Consider the following 20,611-nt stretch of genomic DNA (forward strand, 5'->3'; position numbering starts at 1 on the left):
GTCATTCCATTATCGACATGCAATACTTTTGGGGGGCGTATTTCGAAAAGAAGCTGTTACTTTCAAAAGATATGCCTACATGTGAATCAAAATAAGTAGTAACTATAGGTTAATCATTCTACCTATCAAGGTGGTAGTATCCTTTCTAATATTTGTCACATATTTTATATTTTATCATACCCAATTGGCTCAACTTCCGATCTTGGAAGCAACTATACTGTCCATCAACATCATGGCTAGCAACAATAGTACTACAACTCCTTCTCTCGAGGTGGCCATTGTAGGCGGCGGCATCATCGGAGCCATGACAGCGCTCGGCCTGATAAATCGAGGGATCAAAGTGACCATTTACGAGCGAGCCTCCAGCTGGCACGAGATCGGCGCTGGATTTTCTTTCACTGGCGTGGCCCAGGAGTGTATGCGGCGCTTGGATCCTGGCGTCTTTGACGTGCTGAGCCAGATCAGCCAAAAGTCAGATCCCAAGAATGCAAGCACGAGCTATTGGAATGCATACCATCCACAGACAAAGCAGGAGGCTGAGGACGCATCGAAATCACTGCTCTTTCAAATGCCGGGCAACAAGCTCGCATTCTGGGGCTGCGTACGCTCACACTTCCTGTTAGGCATGGCTGCACTGCTGCCAGATGGTGCAGCAAATTTCGGGAAGCAGCTTGTCAGCTACGATGACAACGATGCGAATGATAAAGTGGTCCTCCATTTTGCCGACGGTAGCACGGCCGAGGCACATGCTGTGCTTGGATGCGACGGCATCCACTCGACCACCCGAGAGGTGCTTCTCGGCGCCAATCACCCGGCCACCCGCCCAAGCTATACTCACACGGTTGCTTACCGAACAATGCTGCCCATCGATGCCGGCATTGCTGCCCTCGGTGAGGCCAAGGCAATGAGCGGTTGTATGCACTGTGGCCCGAACGCCAACATGATGTCGTATCCTGTTAGTCTAAGTGCCACACCCTTTACCAACTCACTTACAGCTGTAAGGCTGCGCAAGCTAACATTCACAACAGGTCATGAACGGAACCCTTCTAAACGTTGCCTTCTTCGCCCATGAGCCCTTAGAGTTCCCCGACCCAGAGAGGATGACAGCTCCAGCCACACGCGATGAGCTCGAGCAGATTGTGGTCGGCTGGGGTCCGCACTTGGTCGACATTGCGAAGTCCTTCCCAGAGAACATGGTGAAATGGGGAATATTTGACATGGACGCAAACCCGGCGCCAACATATGCCCGCGGCCGCGTCTGCCTTGCCGGTGACGCTGCCCATGCCAGCAGCCCGTTCCAGGGTGTCGGTGCCTGTATTGGTGTTGAAGATGCTCTTGTTCTTTGTGAAGCCTTGGATACGGTGCAGGTCAGCAGGAATAATGGCAATATTCGTGACCAGAGAGCGGCAATTGTACACGCACTGCAGGCTTATAGCCAAGCAAGGATGGAGCGTGGTAAATGGGTTGTCCGTAGCTCGCGCGAGATGGGCCAAATGTACCAGTGGCGATATGGTCCCACGGGGCGGGATGCTGAGAGGAGCAAACTGAAGCTTGAGAGAGCCTCTCGAGTTATATGGGACTATGATGTTGAAAAGATGGTAACAGATATCAAAGCTGCAGCTGCTTAATGTACGTTCTGTTTTTAGACAAGAATATAGAGCGACTTACAACATGACCTCTAAATTCACAAACAACCTCATCTCATGTAGGACTGTTGGTTTATCACCTCCCTGTTGCTTGTTAGTTTAATTGCAGACTGAGATATCTATTATTTGCTGCTAAAATATTTCTATTTCACAGAATATAGATAAATACCCTGCTATTCCATGGATCTTTCAATCAAGAACTCTCGCCGTCTTCATATATCGCTGTGTCTCCGGGATCAGGGCTATGACCAAGTCTTAAGATACCAATATACCTTTGGAACCACGATCCAAAAGTTGTCTATGCTCAAAACGATCTCGATGATAGATAGTTCATTCCTAAATAAGTGTCATGTCCTGCACTATATATATCGGAGCCTGGAATATCTGAGCATAATGCTCAGATATAGTGGTTTTTTGGCCTAGTGTGTAACTCGCCAGTCCAGGGGCTGGTTATAACAATACAATAAGGTATTAATCTCAAGAACTAGATGACTTTATATCATAGTAAGCCTCTTATGCTAGTGCTCTATGAATCGCAGTCTAGTAAATAGACGCCCCATTTCCAAATATACAAGAGGGATCCCATATGGACTTTAGTTTTCGAAGCTTGGGCAAGTTGGCTGTAGAATACCATGCGGCCGCTCCTTCGTCCCCATAAGCATAGTTCAAATAAACGTGAGGAGTGGAGAAACCGCTGGTTTTCTGTAGGTTCGTGCGTTGTCCGCTCATAAACTGATCAACCTGAGGCCTGATTGAGGCGTCCGTATATTCGTTTTGTGTGAGCCTGCAGAAAGAGAAATACATCGTGAAATTAGTACAAGGGAAGATAAGCAACAGAGAAATCCAAAGAGCCAGAGATACTTACCACCACACTTGAATATCACGCCACGGGAAAGCAGTTTCAGACACCGGTGTCTGGAGAGTCACCTCGTTGCTGTAATATTGGAGGACAGATTCTCCCTTGAACGCAGGATTTGCCTTGTAAAACGCCGTGATATCCTCAAAGTGAGACTCATAGCTTTCGACGTCAGTTCTTTTGAAGCCCAAGGTGTGCGCGCTGATGATGTTTCCCCTGTCACACACTCCAGCTGTCTGGGACTGGTAGAACACGTCGGTCTGCGGTAGGTAAGTCACAGATTTAACAACCGGACCGATAGCGGCAAACTGGTCAATATATGGCTGTGCCTCTGCCACAGGGCCAAAGTACCATAGCTGCAAAACAATGCTCGACGAGTCGCTAGCCCGGTCAAACCTGATGACTGCTTGGAACGATAGCTTGGCTGGCTGGTTGCCATCAAAAGTTTTCATGGTCTCCCAGAGCGAGCGATTAGACGATGCCGCGTAGACAAAATTAACTGCGGTCAGATTGCCGTTGTTGGTCTGTTCGTGAATTCCGTAGGTTGCTTCTGTTACGATGCCAAAGTTGATACCGGCTCCGCGAATTGCCCAGAAAAGATCCTTATTCTCCGTTGCCGAAGCCTTCACCAATTGGCCCTTCGCGGTCACCACACGGACAGATTTCAGCGTGTCGATCATTAGACCGTACATGCCCGTCATCATGCCAATGCCGGCGCCGATAGTAACCCCAATTGCACCCGGGCAGATGGAATTGCCAGTTTCTAGATAATGCAGGTCAGTCATTATTCCGCTTGTCCTGCGCGGTGGCCTTTGACAGGCAGTGTATGAAGTCCAAATACAAGGAACGTACGGATTTCTTTGCCAACATCATACAACCCTTTTTGGACATCCCACAGCTTGACACCAGCTCCAATTGTCACCAAATTGTTTGTAGTATCGATACTGACTTTATTAAAGCTGGCCAGGTTCACGTTGATTCCGGTAAACTGGCCCTGGCCGACTTTCGGACCATGGCCACCATTGGTTGCAATGAATGGGATCTTGTTTGCTACTGAGATTTGAACCTGTTGTTCCCATAAGTATTTCTGACATGCCAATAAGCGACATACAAGGAAACGACACTCACCACTTTCTGAAGATCCTTTTCCGTTGCGGGCTTGATTGCCCCAGACCAATGTGGAGCTTCCCAAGCTGACCATCGCGGTCCAACAACGGAAGAAAAGTTAGCATCTGTTGAAGATGCAATTTCTGTGGCAGGTGAAACCCATGGTTCATACAGCTCCTCGAGCGTATAAGCATCATGTCTGATGTAGTGGCCGTGGACTGCTATGCTAGAAGCCACACTCGCCAAGACTAAGAGACGGGCCAACATGATTGGTTGAGGATGGGGAGGGGTATAGCTCTGTGCAGATAAGGATGCAACCAAGACTGAGCAGTATAAAAGCTTGGTATGGCCCTTATATTAGTTAATTGCCACCCAGACGCCAAAGTCCGGAAATTTAATTAGCCACGCTCAGATACCATGACTCGCACACTGCTGATTCTGCTCAGCCCATTGTCTCATCACTTAATCCCCCCGCCTGGAGAACTAACTCCGGAGAATTCAACATATGAAGACCAATAGTACTGAGACAGGATGTTGTCACAAATGGGGCAGGGCACAAGTGAGATGTGGATCTGGAGCTAGTCCGTTGCTGGCTCTGTAATCCTCTTCCATAAGCAACATCTCATTGAACAGCGCATCAATAAAACACCGCCGGAGTGTAACCTACCCGCTGACTCGGATAGCCGAGGTTCTTATGGTCCCACAATTGCTGCAGGAAATGAGGAAGCGGGAACTGGAGACTGAATTAGGAACGGGGCCGTGACATGTCGGTTAACTAAGGTTCACATACCTGCATAATCACATCCACTCAACAGATGGGTGGGTCCATCATATTTTGCGACCCACAATGCCCCACATTGGAAAGCTTGGCGTTGCAGTACCATGGGTCGAATTATCTAATTTTATCGCATTTGTAACAGAAAACTCCCCTTCCTTAGTAAATTCTGAGCATATATGTACTCGTATATTACTCCGATTAAACTCACCTGAGATTTCACTATTTAGTCTGATCTACAAAGTGGTTGACTTACATCTTTTCGTTGAGCTAGCCAACTGGCCAGATACTTTGTTCTGTTGTTTTTGATTGCTTCTGGTTCCTTGTAGCCACAACCCTTCTGTCGAATAGGGCGGTAAAAGATGCTCTATGAAAATGCCAGAGCAACATATCAAAGAAAAGGCGATGCTCTAACCGGCCCAGTTCATTTGTGATAAATTTGAGTCTGTACACTGAAGTACATTAGATAGAAAGATGCTACCTGACTATGTACACAGGTCACTTTTGCAGTTGTTACCACCTCCAAAATGTGGATAGACCATCTAAGCCACCATAACAGATGGGTCACCATCTCCCCAGACATGGTTCGCCTTCCACGACTTAAATCTCCAAAGATCACCAACTTTGACAGCGTCGCAGTTGTAGATAGCGCCAGTGGTGAACTTGTTGGGGCCTGGCTCAAATCCTTTGCCGTGTCGGCAGTGCTGAGCAAGAGACGTAAAGGTCACTCGGGCCGTTGTTGGTGTGTCAATGCTGATGCGCATGTTGGTGAGGTAGTGGATGGTATCGACCTTGATGACATTATCCCAAACTTTGGTCTTTAGATCTTGTGCATTGGTGACGGTTGTGCCGGCAACTTCGGCGTATATGTCATCTGTCACGGCGGACCAGAAGAGCTCTTCGTCGGCGTGGTCAATTGAGGCTGTGGTGCGGTAACAGGCATCGGCGATGGCCTCGCGGTCACTCATAGGTGGACCGGCAAGATTGACGGGCAATGGAGTAGCGGGCATGATGGCTGGTTGTGATATTTGGGAAGTGGGTAGACTGGGAAATGGTATGAATAAACTTGTAGGTAGCATATCGACGTTGCTACTTATGTATTCAAGTGTCCTATCTCAGCCTGAATACTTCCCTAGGAGTAAATCTCTTGGCAGACAGGCGGATCGACCAAGCCAAGCTAGCCAAGAAATTGTTACTTCACACGGCGGACATAAATGTCCTGTGTACGGTGCGCAATGTCCGCGGAATATTTACAGTCCGCCTCGTCACACAGTCACTCGAGAATATTCCTGATCAGTGGAAGTTTCACCCTGTTTGTATTTGCCACGTAAAATACGTCGGCTTGATCATGGCCCGGAAATATATCGCCGACATAGATCGAGTCCCATAATCTAGTATTGTTTCTATGGTAAAAGTAGATCTGTTATTTAAAATCTGATTAGAGCAGCTATCAGCAAAACTATGTAATTATGATCCTTCTCCAGGGCTATGCTACATGGTATGTATGGTCCTACTTGGATAAGGACCAAGGACTTCATGTTGCATGTAATGATCAAGCCAAGCATATGTAATGATCCCTCACTTCATTGTATATATAGCTATGAGTAACTCGAAACGGAGATATCGAACATGAGAGAGGGACAAAAGAGCAGAGATAGATACAAGGTATGGTAAAAATGTCACTATGCATAATGTCATGTCTAATGGTAAAAAGGACGAAGATCATCTCAAAGACACTATCCGCCATAAAAGAGGGAACCGGGAAAAATCATACCCACCTCGTTATTGCTCCTGTTGCCGGCCGGCGCACCATCTGTTATATTCAGCCTCGACAGTGCAGAGATAGTCTTGTGCTAAAACATTTAAGTGGCCCAATTGCCGAAGCAAGCAGAGAAGCTTCTCCACCTCTCCCTCGTTGTTGCTCATACTGCTATTGCTGCTGCTGTTGATGCTGCTAGTGCTGCTGCTATTGCTCCTTGCACTTCCTGACCCCCTGGTATTGGTAGACTGTGCACGTCGGATGAAGAAATTGGCAGCATAGGCGAGCGGATCAGCTACAAACGGGTGCATACTGAAGCAGCCGAGCGACCTGGCTGACTCGGCAAGGCCCACTATTTCGACTGCTGCCCGCTCAGCCCGCCACTTGTATGAACTGGCGAAAAGCTGACGGTCGCCAACTTGTTGTTGCTGTCGCTGCAAGAGCGCCATCTCGAGGGTGCCGCTGAGATAGATGACCGACTTCTGCGCCAGCATGTGGGTAAAGAGTACCATGGGGTCGCGGGTGACCAGCTTTAGCGATGGACTTTGAGCGAGAATCTGAGCCCTTTTCTCTACGGCCAATGTTAATTGGTCGTGCCTCGTCCAGAATTCTTGAGCCTCGTCTGTCCCCGTGTTCAGCATTGACATGCGGCGATGTGTCATGCAGCGACCATGTAGTGCTGCCAGCACAATACATTCTGCAAACGGAGAAAGAGGGATCATTGTAGACGAATAACACTGGGGACTAGTACTCATGGCTATTGCTTCGGATAAGAAACACACTCGGGTTGGTTGGTTATTTTGAAAGCTTGCCTCCGAGGCAGGCAGACGTGTGCGGACTGCTTCTTCCTGCAGCGTCAAGGGCCACTCGTTGCGTGAGCAGAGAAAGCGATCAAAGCTAAAGGCGATCCAGAAAGTTCGCCTTTTCTCCTCGGCTATTATGTACGGAATATTTTGGTCGGACTGGTCGCCATCAGGGCCAGCAGGACTACTCGACATGTCTTCAACACCCCCATTCTCATCAACATCGTAGAGGCGTGCAAGCTGTACAAGCCGAAATGCACGTCCCGCCGTAAGCATGGCCTGGTGTTCACCACTCCGCACAACATCATAATATGCTAGGAGAAGCCAAGATTGAATCAGCTCGATGGGGATCTTGTCGCCAGCAATAGAGGGTTTAGGTCCGGGGTTGTTATTGGTTGATGCGAACCACGACCCGTCACCACTTAATGTTCGCATGCACTGGGAGTCTAGTAATTGGCATGTTTCTTGGTAAAGGGCGTCGCCAAGGGTGTGATACTGTGCCGACATGGCTGCTGCCACGGTATGCATGGCTGACCGGAGACAGGTTCGAGCAGGAGAGGGCTTCTCTTGATCTGTCCAGCTAAAGTACCGTCGGCGGTGTATCATAGGAAGGACATCATGGAGGCGGTCAAAATATAGTTGATCTCTGGAGGTAAGACATAGAGGTCAGTCACAAATCTTTCCTTCATTTTCACAGGAAATCATGAAGACACACAGACACGGGAGCACGCAAGTCAAACGTTTAAAGAAAGAATGAAAGGCATGCAAAGATCCACGCACAGGTCAGCTAAGACGAGATTCGTCACCTTAAAACCACCCAAGAACCGGACAGGACTAGCCGTCTCCAGATCAAATTGCAACATATTTCCCATGTCTGCCAGCATCCCATCGTTCATTTCAATATCCTGCCAGTCCATCAAGGCAGGAAGGCTGGTATCTTGCTCCGCAGTCAGAAATGTGGGCATTGTTGCAGTTATAGTTGCGCTCGTAGTCGCCGCTGCATCGTTTGATGTGGGGAAAATGATCGATGAGGCCGATGACCTGGCAGGTGTTATGGTTTGAAGTGTCGGTGCATTCAATGGGTGGGATGTATGGTCGTGATCTTCGAGCGGAACAGGGACGATGCTAGGAGTGGTACTACCAGTGTTACTGCCACTCTTATGATGTTCTGCTTTTGGTGGAGTCTTGGACATAGTACTAGGGTCCTGGTTCCCCAATTGCTTGCCTAATTGCCATTCGAGCTCCGCTGCAACCAATCAGCATTAATAATGTCTTGCGATGTAGCGGCATTGTGCTCGTCCCACAATCAGGAAGTGCAAAAAGGACAAAAGGAGCTCACCAATTCGGACTCGCATTTCATCAAGCTGGCCCTTTTTGGGACCCCTTTGTGGCCTCTGGTCAATTACCACACATGCAACTCCTATCTCTGCACAGAGACCGCATTGTGGGCGGACTCGGTTGCATCTCGCCTTTCGTTTGCGACAGGTTTCGCATGCGAACCCGGCTTGCTGGCGGAAGCCTCTTGAATTCATGGCGGGTTATCAATTCAAAACGGCTGTAGCAGAGTGATATGATTTGGCGGGTATAAGCTTCTGGGGCCGTTGGCTGCCAATCACAATAGTACCACCTGAAAGGCCGAATGGCCGAAGAGGAAACCGAGTTTAATTATGGAAGATGTAAATCGGACGTTTTCTTTGAACTTTTGGGCTCACCTGGTTATATAAATTAGATTGCCTGGGGTATATGTTGCCTTTTCTACCTACTATGCATCATCGCTGCGACTTTTTAGTGCTTATGTCTGTAAGCTGTTTCATATCCAATCAATCTCGAAGAAGGCCATGATACGCGACTATCACAGGGGTGATGAATAATTACTGACTGCTCCCCGGGGGGGCCAAAACCTACCTTGGTAAGAAACGAGAATCAGGCCTCGGGCAGCAAGTACGCAATCTGTCCACGAGTCGAGCTCACCAGTACGGGATCTAGAGACAAGACCCGTTGAATTCGAGAGTTTTCGCCACATAGGTAAATCGAGATACGATAAGCACATACCGTATTCGAAGCTGAATCTGGGCCCGGCGCCAATATCCAACTCTCAAGCCAACCTCGGAACTACCTGTGCTCTATAGCCGCTGAGAATATGTCTCAACTCAAAAACACCAAACTTAGAAAGCCCTTATCTGCATAGTAGAGGTGTTATAGCCGAACAGCATAAGTCTAAGAATCCTTTCGCTGCACAATATAGTAGTCTCAACCCAACAGCGCAAGGTTAGAAATCCTTCAACCTTCACGGTATGGTGGTCGCGTACTCCGAACACGGAACCACGCATCCATGGCGCACCAGGTGCATGTCCTTCTGTCTCAAATTCTCCGATGGGCCGTTTGTGGACTTGCAGGGCCCAGACTGGAAATTCGTTTATGCAGGCAATGGCCACTTCCGGGGTTGAAGGATCGTATCAATGTGGCTGAAATCGATAGGAACGCTCTAGTTTCTATCTCCGAGAAAATAGCGAATGTAACGCGATATCCGGAGTAGCCAGTGCGGAGTCTGACAAAACGCACAGATCACAGTATATTTCCTGTATCCAAGTCAGTGGAAAATCAGCAGCCACCAAGAGGGTCTTCGGTCCCATCCGCCGCCGTACCCGCTTCCAACACTCGGTTCGTCACCTTATTGGATTGTTCGTATTCTCTTGATCCCGTCTTTACGGGCTGCAAGGTATTTCAAGGCATTAGACTTGAAAGCCACACGAAAATTTGTTGCAAGGCAGTGTTAATCATTCTGGGACGGCATGGAGACAGTTGGCTATTTACTCCTGAACACGCGACAGTTACGGTTAAGCGTATAACCATGTCTAAGAGTATAGAATCATCGAAGCGAAATTAATATGAGGTTAAAATCCAGTTCTCCACAAGTAAGCTGACATCTCGCCTAGATAGCCCGAGGTGGAAATACAACCGGAATCTCAGAATCCGGTCCGACCCTTGTTCGAATATCTCAACGAAGAGATCAACCGGTGTTCATATTCCTATGCCGACAATTTACACGGCGTTATCTCAACCAAAAGCCATTAATTCCGTGATCTCGCCATCGTGATGTAGCCAATGATTCCAGAATGATAGATTGTCCTAACTCCGTACGCATGGCGCAACTCCGTCAGTATGGTGCTCCGGTGTCTAGGCATTTATCAGTTGCCGCATAAACATATAACCAATACCATGTTCGGGAGGTACCCACGAGCATCTGCATTCTTAAATTTGTCGGAGCTAACCTGCACAACTTCCCCCTGTTCGTGTTATCTTAAACAGCAGCCGATACCCCTTTTTCTCACACCAAACACAGTCATCCATCCAGCATACCAGAAACTTTAGCAATGGCACAGACCCCAGAGAACAAGGCCGCCTGGCTATCCGGCTCCAAAGTTACGCCGCTTGAGGTCGGCCCGGCGCCATACACACAACCCGGACCTCACCAGATCGTGGTGAAGAACAGTGCATTAGGTATCAATTCGGTCGACTGGGCCAAGCAACTGCTCGGTGAAGGCTTGCTAGGTCATATTAGCTATCCATTCATTCTTGGAGAGGATGTGGCCGGCACTGTTGTCGAGGTTGGCGAAGGCGTAGAGCGCTTCCGCGTCGGCGACCGTGTTGTGGCTGCGGCTGCTGCCATCTCCCTCAATACCCCCCTCGAGGGCGGTTTCCAGCTGTACACAGTCATTCGCGAATGGCTAGCTGCACCACTGCCAGAGAGCATTACCTTTGAGCAGGCTAGCGTGATACCATTGGCAGTCTTCACAGCCTCCCATGGTCTCTTCGACGCCGGCTACCTGGGCCTTGATTTACCCACCGTGCCCGCACCTCAGTCCAGTGGCGACAAGCGTGCTGTCATTATTACCGGCGGTTCATCCGCTGTTGGTAGCACTGCAATCCAACTGGCCGTGTCCGCCGGCTACGAAGTTGTGTCCACGGCGTCACCCAAGAACTTTGACTACGTCAAGAAGCTCGGTGCCAGCCATGTGTTTGACTACAAAAGTGGCACCGTGATCGACGATATCAGTGCTGCTGTCAAGGGGCTCCACCTTGCCGGTGGATACTCCATCGGCGACGGCTCCATTGATCTGCTGGCTGCCGTCTTGGCCAAGCACGAGGGCCCTTCCACCAATAAAGTCATTGCACTTGCTGGCGGTCAGCCGAGTGGTGGCAGCATTGATCCGAGTGTCCAGGTCAAGTTTATCCTACTGGGCCCGGATGCCGCTGGCCCGGACTCGGTTGTGAGCAAAATCTACAAGAACTACCTCCCGGAGGCACTAGCCAATGGGCAGTTTGTGACAGCTCCCGAGGCGATTGTTGTGGGTAAAGGACTGGAAAAGATTCAGGAGGCGTTTGGAGTTCACATGCAGGGTGTTTCAGCGAAGAAGATTGTTGTGTCACTATAGAAAGTCAAGATATATCTAAATGGTTTCTACTCAGCCTAATGGTTATGTAGCTCTCTACCACTCATTTAATTTTTTGATCTACATTCTGTGGGGTTCTAGTACTATTGTACTACAGTTTCTAGACCTTAAAATGTATAGAGTATGAAGATCTTCGGTGCTATTTACATATCCCCTGTCCGCTATTAACAATTGCTACCACATATACAACCCGTGGACAGTTCAACCTCCAATTTCTCATCAAATTGATATGACAACCTCTTTGCTACCATTTCAATTATAATTGTTTACTACATATAGCCTTTCACTCACTGTATCTGAAAATTTACAGAGTCCATCGCAAAAGTGCTAACGAAGAGATGTTGCATGCATGATGTCTTATATAGTTCTGCGAATGTATTAATATTAAAAAAAAAATCAAGAAAGGAGTGCCGAAAATCGCGATTCATTAGCGATTCAGGGTATGTTCAGGCTTTTGGCACCCCATTGACAACAGCAGCAGCATTGTAGGTAACAGTATACTGCCAGTGTCCGCAAAAAGGATCATCTAAATATCTAGCCATCTCCAAGAGACTGAGGCTAAAATAAACAAAAGGAAAACGCCGAATCGTCTGCCAACTAGCTGATGCCCAAGAGAGCCATGTGATCTGCTCAAACAATTAATTGGACGTTTATCCATTTCCCACCTTAGGCCGGGGTCGACTTTTCAGCCAAGTCCAAATCCTCGGTATTCGCCGGAGCATCTCCCGTAATGGCCTGCAGTTTCTTCGCCTTACGGATATCAACCCATCCCAAGCCCCAGCCAAAGGCAAATGTAGCTACACTGACTCCTATGCCGAGATACATAACATGGCTAATTGCCGTGGTGTAGCACTCGAGCGCAGCGGTGAGCTTATCACCCGAAACAAGGGTTCGGATTGAGTTCAGTCCGGTACTGATGAGGATATCAGGGTTGACGCCGATCTCGGCGAAGCGTCTCTGGAGCTCCGCGCGCAAGCCATTCGTGAAAATCGAATTAGCGACAATCAGGAACACGGCACCGCCCATGTTTTGGCAAAAGATGATGATGGCCATGGCAATAGGGATCTGCGGAGGGGGAACGAGGTTTTGGATAGCAATGTAGGGCTTCATATAGGAGTTAAATTAGCAAAGCCCGGTTGGGAGGTAGAGAGAGGATATTGGGAAGTAAACTCACCGCAGAGGTCATTGCACCACTGCCAACACCATAGAGCACCTGGTACCCAAGCCATTTGTGGGATATAGTTGTGGGTTTAATCAAAGACATGAGGCCATACCCAATGGCAGTCACTGCGCTTCCTCCGAGGTTCCAGGGCAAGTAATAACCTAAGATCTCGGCTGCGAAATGTTAGTATGATTTCTTTTGAAGTGACGAAAAAGAATGGGGGGAACGAACTCATCATTCCAGAGAGCATAGTGAAGAATACCAAGCACAAGGTCGCTGGCAGCATGTGTACACCACTCATGATAGGACTGTTGTGAAGCACGGTTTGGAAGAAAATGGCGAGGTAGTACTCGGCCACCAAAATGGCACCGAGAAGGAAGAACAAGTTACCCGCAGCAGACCACACAATGCGCTTTTTGATCATGGCAAACGGTACCATTGCGCCATCGCCCTGGCGATATTCCCAGATAAGGAAGATGATGAAGGTCACAGCCGCGCCAACCAAAAGGCCGATAACAACGGAGCTATTCCACGGGTGCACGGTACCGCCGTATTGCAATGCAAGTAAGAACATGACGGCAGCGGGACTAATGAGCATAAAGCCTGGAAGATCCAGAGACTTGATGGCCGTGCCGAGGACTTGTCTGGCGGGTAGCTTGTCGGTTGGCTCGGGAATCTTGAACAGGAACAACAGAATGGCTAGGGCACCGCCAATGGGTAGGTTGATGTAGAAACCTGCAAGAAGAAGAACATTATTAGCAAGATAATGATAATAAAGAAGACATCTGAACAACTTACACCAACGCCACGAAACATTTTGGGTGAATGCACCGCCAAGAATAGGGCCCAAGGCAATACCGAGCTGGCCGATACCCATGTTTATGCCCAGAAACTGGGCCTGCTTCCTGCGCGGCAGAATAACTGAGATAATTGTCATGGCGCCGTTTCCAATACCTGACGATCCAGCTCCGGCAATGGCTCTTCCAACAATGAACATGGGCGACGAGACGGCGGCTCCACAGATGACAGACCCGAGCTCGAAGAGAAAGAAGAAGGCGAGGAAGGACCACTATTTCCAACGTTAACGATGTCCAAATCTGTCTCTTTTCAAATCACGACGGAATGACCAACCTTGATATTAAAATGGCTGTAGATCTTGCCGGTGAGCGGCTGCAGAGCAGAGCTTCCGAGCTGGTACGCGCCACCATACCAGCCAACGTCAACTAGAGAGTTGAATCTTTGTGTAATGGCAGGCGTTGCGGTAGACACGACACACATGTCAAGGAAGACGAGAAAATAGGCGATTGTAACGGGACCAAGGATCGACCACAAGGCCACGCCGCTGGGAAAGTTGCTGTCATCTTCTGTGGCCTCGTCCTTGGAGTCGACGCTGTCGGAGCCGTACTTCTCAACATCACCACTCTCATCCAAGAGTACCATGTTTGTGTCAATTGGATTGTTGGAGTCGGTAGTGGTCATGGCTATGGCACTGGAGCTAACTCTTGCTCTCGCTGCTGCCACGAACTGTAATTAGTAGTTATCGAAGGAAAGTAGCTTGCAGTCGTAGGTTATATAACACAATTTTATGACAAAATTAAGTTAAAAAAGGGATCATGAGCTTAGAATATGGACCGGAATGTTTCTGCGACGAGTAAGTAAATCCATTTAGGGCTAGTAGCTGTATGTCGGAACCGGAATCTGAAATCCGGTCGGTCTCCTGTTGACGGACTATAGTAGTAGGTCCGGCCTTTCAAGCTAGAACGTGATATAAAATATTTATAACCATAGGAATTGGAATATTACAAGATTACAAGAGATTATACAACATTTGGTTCGCTGTAGTTTTAAAATAATTCGGGCTTTTTACAGGCCATTTTAGCCCAAAACGGTAATTGCCCGTTCATAGTAGAAATCATTCTATAAGTACAACTTGAATTATATCAAATGTAAGGTATGCGTACACAATTTTTCATTAACAATATATTCAGTCTTTTCAAGAATGTCTATAGCAGTGTGTCCGGGGCAGACCATCGCCTAGTAGAACAATATTTGTCATATACCTCCGAGACAGGCAGTAGTAGAAGCCAGTGAAGATATAATCTCAGTAAAACTAAATACGTTTTCATATATCATAATACCGTGCAAGCTATTAAAGCGTAATGTAGTTCATTTCACATGTGCAATAGTGGTCTGTGATCAGTACAACATATATACCTTTATTAGCAGTACAAATATATCAAGCCTCTACATGGTAGGTATCGACTGATCTTCATAATCAACAAAAAACTCCTCTAGCCATAAAGTCGGACTCATCAAGTATCCTGCCTGCTGACTATATGCCAACGCATCTGTATCTCCTTCCGCAGTTGTAACTGGAGCCATAGTTATATCCGCTGTGTTTCTTACTCCATCACCCGACTGCTTTGCTCTATATGACTCTTCCTGTTGAGTCAACAGTTCTCTATCGTGGTATGACGATTGGAACATTCGTAGACCGCGGGCCAATTGCATGAATACGCCGTCAGCTGACGCCGGTTTCTCACCAGCTTCAGCAGCAGCGAGCTCCAGCTTGTCTGCCGTGCATGATAACAAAACGGGCAGATCGACGAGCCTCCGTACAGTGGCTGGATCCCAGCCAGGCTCCCGTAGCGTGCTGAGTTGGTGCAGGGTGGCCACGCACCGTACAAGCTGAGCCCACTGGATGAAGGAAATTCCGAGGAGTCCAGACGGTGAGAGAGTCAGGAAGGTTGATGTGCACGACTTGATCGCTAGTGCTGACTGCCAAAAGCAGGAGATGCGCGTAGGTCCACATGTTGGCGGTGGTGGGCGCGCGGACTGCTGGATGTGGATGGTCTCGATAATGCACATCTCTGTATAGTATGTCTGAGCAAGGAGGACTATATATCGATTAGCAATTAGTGGTTGATCTTCTAAATAAAACTCTCTGAGCTGGACACCTACGAAAATGTTGTTGGAATGCAGGGGGGACAGACGCCCTTAGCTCCTGTAGCTGCCCCATCAGCGTCTTGATGTACAATAGAGATTGAGGTGAAAGAGTCTCCGGTGGAGGGTGGTCGGGGAGTTGGGCTCGCTCCCGGACCTCGGTAGCCTTCGTGGCGAGGAGCTGCAGGCGGACCTGAATAGCCAGGGCAGCATCAGATGGGCATTCTGCGCCGGCACTATTGCCGCTGGCGATAATGGCAGCAAGGGCCTCGTCCATCTGAGGTATCCACCGAGGTGCCTCGACCTGGCAGAAATAGGCTGAGACGGCCGAGCCAAGGACAAAGCAGCCTAGAATGGCTCGCTGACGCTCGAGGTAGAGCTGGGTATCAGTCCCAGCGCCGGTTGTCGGTGTTGGCATCGCAGTAGTCGCCGGCGTGATGTTATACATGTTGTCGAAACCGCCTTTCGGTTCGAGATGACTTATTGTGCGCGAGATTTCTGGTACAGCTTGATCCAGAAAACGCAACTCGCCGACCAACGATATAGCCATCGCCATGAGTCGAGGCAAGCTGTGATTGCTGCGCAAGTGCTCCCATCCCCACGCAATGTAGACAAGGAGGCCTAACAACAGATCAACTGTTTGTTGTGGTTGCTGTTGTTTCTGCTGTGGCGACCGTTGAAGAAATGCTGTCTCATACAATACACGCTTCAGGTCGAGGGAACTTGCCGTCTTGTCCTTAGCCGATACCGATGTCACACAAACAATGGCGCGAAACAGGAACGGCCGGTCTAGTCGTAGTTTCTCGGCCGTGAGGTAGGCAGGCAAATGAACAAATGGGAAATGATGCAGCATGCGCGAGCAGAATGTGTCTATAGAGATCGATGCTGAGGATGGAGGTACCGAGGATGGAGATAGAGCGGGCGACATAAACGCGCCCGACATGGTCGAGGATGGGGGCGTGTCGACGGGCATGCTGTTGGCGCCGAACCCGTTTGCATTGTCCATCCCCCACCAAGAAGCAGAGGCACGGACGGCGTCGCTATCGGCATCCTCATCGTCTTCGTCCATAAAACCGGAGCGCGATTCCTCCATAGTGCCGCTTCCTTCGGCCCCTTCTGCGCCCGCATCTTGGTATGGGATGATGGGATGTGGTGGTGGTTGTTGTTGTTGTTGCTGATGTTGTTGGTGTTGTTGTGGTGGCGATTGCTGCTGCTGTGACCAATCATCGACTCTTTCGCCGTGGGCATTGCCCGCTTGGAGCATTGAGACTAGTTGACCAAGTGTACCCTCGAGCTTCGCAATACGGGCTTCAGATGAGTTTTGCTTTTTGTCGCTGCGGCGACGTACTGCATCGGCTGGATGGCATGGGCGCTGGAGGCGGTGGCACCTACATAAGTGCACCTTTCGTGTCAATGAGTGTTCGCGGGTTAGGGTCTCGAAGCATGGAACAGGCAGCAAAGCGCAGCCCGGACAGACCTTTCGCATCCATTGCCATCAGAACGAGGAATGCATTTGCATTTTGTTTTAAAACAGTTCAAACACGCTTGCCCATATGGCGCTGATCGGCCAGCCATTCTGCAGAGGCCCGGTCGGGATTAGTTGTTGGGGGGGATACAGCTCTATACAGCGATAGATGATACTGGTTTGAAGTGTCTAAAGGGAATGTGGTAGATGTGAAATACGAGGAGTACCAGTCAGACACAGATTGTCAGACAAAGGGTGTACTTTGTACATTATCAGCCTACTTTTGTTCTCCACCTAATATTCTCTCAAGCGGGCCCCATAGATTAATAATCACTTCATTAAGCCCTGGAGCCCTCTAGGGCTGTTGTAAGTAAGAAAGAGTTAACTTTGAGAATTAGAATACAACGTCTTACAAAAATTACATATAATGCATGTGATCACGTACTAATTACTCCGTATCTCTTGGCTCTGTGTTGCAAGATTACGGCCCCGGGGGCTCTGGCCCCGGCCCCAAGGCCGGTCTTTGTGCTTTGTCATCCTGTTTGTATAGTTTGCAGCAGTGGTTGCATATGAGACTTAGATGTCAACCTCTCGAAGACAGGTTCGTACGTTGTCAAGAACCTATACTTCAATTTCAACTCGAGCATGCATAATTTGAACTACATGTATGAGTTGTATGAATAGCTTCCTATTAACGACTCACAATACCTAGTGCGTGTCTGAACGGTTCCCCCGTATCCCCAGGGCCAGTCCTTTTACGCACTAAGCTCCGAGATCGTGCTCTAGGAGCCAACCTTGGAAGGGGCTTTAGCCTCTCCCAGCACCTTGGCTGCATGACCGTGGGTCAAAATCACAATGTCGGAGGTATTTCTATAGCCCGGGCATGGCGGCGAAGTGCCCTTGAAAGAACCCAGCTCAAGATTCTTATTCTGTGCCTCGAATACGGCTCCTAGAGCGATCACGGCTTGTCCTCCTTGCCGGCTTGTACAACATATACCCCTCTCATCACAGACTAAGCTTGGTCATGGTGTTTGTATAGTTTGCAGGAGTGGGGCTAATCTACCATGGATCAACTCTCCCCACTTCTCCTTTAGTTTCCAAGGTTCTCTTCCTATTTTTAAATTGACGGCACTTGGCCAAGACATATATAACGAGTAGCAAACACTAATACTGATAATAACAGGGCCTTACATTTGATTTATTGGAAAGGTGTAAAGGACATGATGTCCTTGTGTAGCTTGCACCGTTATGAACAACCGATCGTCTTATAATCCTAGTCTTTTGCCGATATCATAACAGATTGGCTATTGGAACGCGCCCTATAGGCTGGTATCTAACAGAAGGGATATATATAAGCATTAGCCTGCCACTATCTGTCATTTTTTAGCATGGATTCAAAGTCCAGAGCGCTGACGATCCAAAATGCGGACAAGTGAATTCCAAGAAAAGAAATTAGGGCTAGCAAGAAAGTCCGAAAGTCCGAAAGTGCAACGGTATCCACAGACACAAGTCAAGATGCATGCGGATTGTATAACATGCAGAACTAGAGACCAAAGGATGGAATGGTGACTTGTGGCTTTTTTTTGCAGGTGAAGCTTTCCAGGCTCGTGGACAATTACAAACTAAACCAAGTTCTTCACCATGTCTATCGCAATAGAAAACCACCTTACGAAAGGCGAGACAATCGAAACCGACTCGGAACTCCCCCGTGACATTGTATCCCAGTTCCCAATCCTCAATGCTTACACCCAGCTGTTGTTTGGGTTCAAGTTGCCGGCCGACGTGGACCGCGATGCCATCGTCGCATCCCTCCAGGACGGCTTTGATAAACTAAGGGCGGAGATCCCCTGGCTGGGGTGGCAAGTGGCACGGGAGTCAGGGCCCAACGGCATCTTGAAGGCGATGCCGTGGCCCGCGGACGTGCCCAAGGAGCGCATCCGCGTCAAAAACTGTGACGATCTCGTCGCACCTATTTCCAAGCTCGTCTCAGCCGGCGTGCCGATCCACATGTTGGACGGATCAGTTTTAACGCCCTGGCCGGCGCTCCCACAACCTCGCGGCCTCGACAGCCCTGACCCTGTCGTCGCCATGCAGGCCAACTTTGTGCAGGGCGGCCTGATCCTCAACCTTAGCACTCACCACACCATTATTGACGGCACCGGCATATACCAGTTCGTGAATCTACTGGCTCTTGTCATGAGCGGCAAAAAGATTCCGGCCGCCGACTTGGAGCAGGCCAACCGCGACCGCAGCCGCGTGATCCCGCTCATTCCGCGCACTGAGCCCGTCAAGAGCTACATCCATCTGCGGCGCCCACCCGGATATACCTGGGCGCCACCCTCAAGCCCACCGATGTGGTGTTACTTCAAGATACCGGTCAACGCTCTGGCCCGGCTGATCAAGTCGGTCAAAGACGATCCATTGAGCAACAAGCCAGGTTCGATGATGGTCTCTGACAACGACATCTTCTCCGCCTTTGCATGGCAGCGCCTCTGCGCTGTGCGCGTGGCTAACGGACAACCGCCGGAACGCTCATCGAAGCTCGGCCGCGCTATCGATGGACGCATGGCGCTAGGCGTGCCGCTGACTTACATGGGCCACATGGTATGCCACGCTCTGGTGCGGCTGCCATTGGGCCAGGTGGCTAAGCTGCCACTGCCACAGCTTGCGCAAGTGCTGCGTCGTGAGCTCAACCAGGCTAACACGCCATGGTCCATTCGCAGCTATGCCACATTCATGGCTCGTGAGCCCGACACGTCCAGCCTACTGTACGGTGGCACCCACGACGCCCGGGCGGACCTTATGGTGACAGCGGTTGGCCAAGCGACGCCGCTGCCGGCATCTTGGGGCCCTCTCTTGGGCCGATCGTGCTTCTTCCGCCGCCCAACAGCGGCGCCCATTCCCGGATGTTTTATTATCAACGAAACAGAGGGCGCGTTCATCCCTCTGACGTTGTGCATGCCCGAGGAAGACATCATCGGGCTAAAGAAGGACCCAGTATGGAAGCAATACATAAGGTATGTCGGCTAAGGCAAAGATCTACAGACTTTAGACTACGTAGGTCGGCAGTACTGTGTAGTTAGATTAATCTATTTGACTAACTCGACTTTGTGATAATTACTATGTGATCGAAATTTAAAACCTCCTAATTGAGTCTTGTATGATTATAGAATAAACCAGCTATGAATCTGCGTATAGTGATTATCTGCCATCTCATTGCGTAATTTCGTCGATTAATTGTCCGCCCACGCAGAGATTCTCCGTGCGCGATTGTAACCTAGTCAGACCAATAGATAGCTCTGAGCCCTCACGGCTCTATACTTTTAGAAAAATAAAGGGTGCGATCTCAGACCTATAGGCCAAGCCAGTTGAGGATAGCCAGTCTGGTAATTCCCCGGCGGACTTTTTATACGCCGTATCACCAATTTGTCTGGAAGTAACCTCTTCCGGCGCTGCTTCGGGGAATTGATCATTTCAGATGGAGCTTCACCCATGATTGTTGAAGTCCGTATAGTTAGATCGTCTTCTAATTTGAATAAATAACTCTCATTAGAATAAGGCACTGTGTGATACAATTGATGTTCAAATAAAAGCGAATTGGGTATAGAACTTAGAGCGATCATTCACCATCTTCACACATT

General features: G+C 49.1%; 8 protein-coding genes across 8 annotated transcripts; 3 read left to right on the plus strand and 5 right to left on the minus strand.

Annotated features, from left to right (window-relative positions):
• Positions 1-232: 232 nt before the first annotated feature.
• Positions 233-1,628, plus strand: PGRI_028760 (FAD-dependent oxidoreductase; the record flags this gene model as incomplete). The annotated part of the gene is made up of 2 exons (XM_040790589.1): positions 233-955; positions 1,029-1,628. The coding sequence occupies 2 exons, from the start codon at positions 233-235 to the stop codon at positions 1,626-1,628; spliced, it is 1,323 nt and encodes a 440-aa protein (XP_040647542.1).
• An 879-nt stretch (positions 1,629-2,507) lies between these two features.
• PGRI_028770 (FAD-binding oxidoreductase) lies at positions 2,508-3,876 on the minus strand (the record flags this gene model as incomplete). Its single annotated transcript, XM_040790590.1, has 3 exons — positions 2,508-3,265; positions 3,355-3,568; positions 3,631-3,876. The coding sequence occupies 3 exons, from the start codon at positions 3,874-3,876 to the stop codon at positions 2,508-2,510; spliced, it is 1,218 nt and encodes a 405-aa protein (XP_040647543.1).
• A 1,050-nt stretch (positions 3,877-4,926) lies between these two features.
• On the minus strand, positions 4,927-5,394 carry PGRI_028780 (nuclear transport factor 2 family protein; the record flags this gene model as incomplete). The annotated part of the gene is made up of 1 exon (XM_040790591.1): positions 4,927-5,394. The coding sequence occupies one exon, from the start codon at positions 5,392-5,394 to the stop codon at positions 4,927-4,929; it is 468 nt and encodes a 155-aa protein (XP_040647544.1).
• Positions 5,395-6,166: 772 nt separating this feature from the next.
• On the minus strand, positions 6,167-8,301 carry PGRI_028790 (fungal specific transcription factor domain-containing protein; the record flags this gene model as incomplete). The annotated part of the gene is made up of 3 exons (XM_040790592.1): positions 6,167-7,592; positions 7,727-8,192; positions 8,286-8,301. 3 exons carry the CDS (start codon positions 8,299-8,301, stop codon positions 6,167-6,169), a joined length of 1,908 nt encoding a protein of 635 aa, XP_040647545.1.
• A 2,019-nt stretch (positions 8,302-10,320) lies between these two features.
• Positions 10,321-11,382, plus strand: PGRI_028800 (zinc-binding alcohol dehydrogenase family protein; the record flags this gene model as incomplete). Its single annotated transcript, XM_040790593.1, has 1 exon — positions 10,321-11,382. The coding sequence occupies one exon, from the start codon at positions 10,321-10,323 to the stop codon at positions 11,380-11,382; it is 1,062 nt and encodes a 353-aa protein (XP_040647546.1).
• Positions 11,383-12,066: 684 nt separating this feature from the next.
• Positions 12,067-14,041, minus strand: PGRI_028810 (MDR family MFS transporter; the record flags this gene model as incomplete). The annotated part of the gene is made up of 5 exons (XM_040790594.1): positions 12,067-12,504; positions 12,575-12,735; positions 12,794-13,297; positions 13,361-13,631; positions 13,694-14,041. The coding sequence occupies 5 exons, from the start codon at positions 14,039-14,041 to the stop codon at positions 12,067-12,069; spliced, it is 1,722 nt and encodes a 573-aa protein (XP_040647547.1).
• Positions 14,042-14,806: 765 nt separating this feature from the next.
• PGRI_028820 (uncharacterized protein) lies at positions 14,807-16,995 on the minus strand (the record flags this gene model as incomplete). Its single annotated transcript, XM_040790595.1, has 3 exons — positions 14,807-15,459; positions 15,524-16,839; positions 16,898-16,995. 3 exons carry the CDS (start codon positions 16,993-16,995, stop codon positions 14,807-14,809), a joined length of 2,067 nt encoding a protein of 688 aa, XP_040647548.1.
• Positions 16,996-18,611: 1,616 nt separating this feature from the next.
• PGRI_028830 (Transferase) lies at positions 18,612-20,000 on the plus strand (the record flags this gene model as incomplete). Its single annotated transcript, XM_040790596.1, has 1 exon — positions 18,612-20,000. The coding sequence occupies one exon, from the start codon at positions 18,612-18,614 to the stop codon at positions 19,998-20,000; it is 1,389 nt and encodes a 462-aa protein (XP_040647549.1).
• Positions 20,001-20,611: the final 611 nt, after the last annotated feature.

The sequence above is a fragment of the Penicillium griseofulvum genome (assembly GCF_001561935.1).
Source record: "Penicillium griseofulvum strain PG3 chromosome Unknown contig_80, whole genome shotgun sequence".
In the NCBI taxonomy this organism is placed as follows: Eukaryota; Fungi; Ascomycota; class Eurotiomycetes; order Eurotiales; family Aspergillaceae; genus Penicillium; species Penicillium griseofulvum.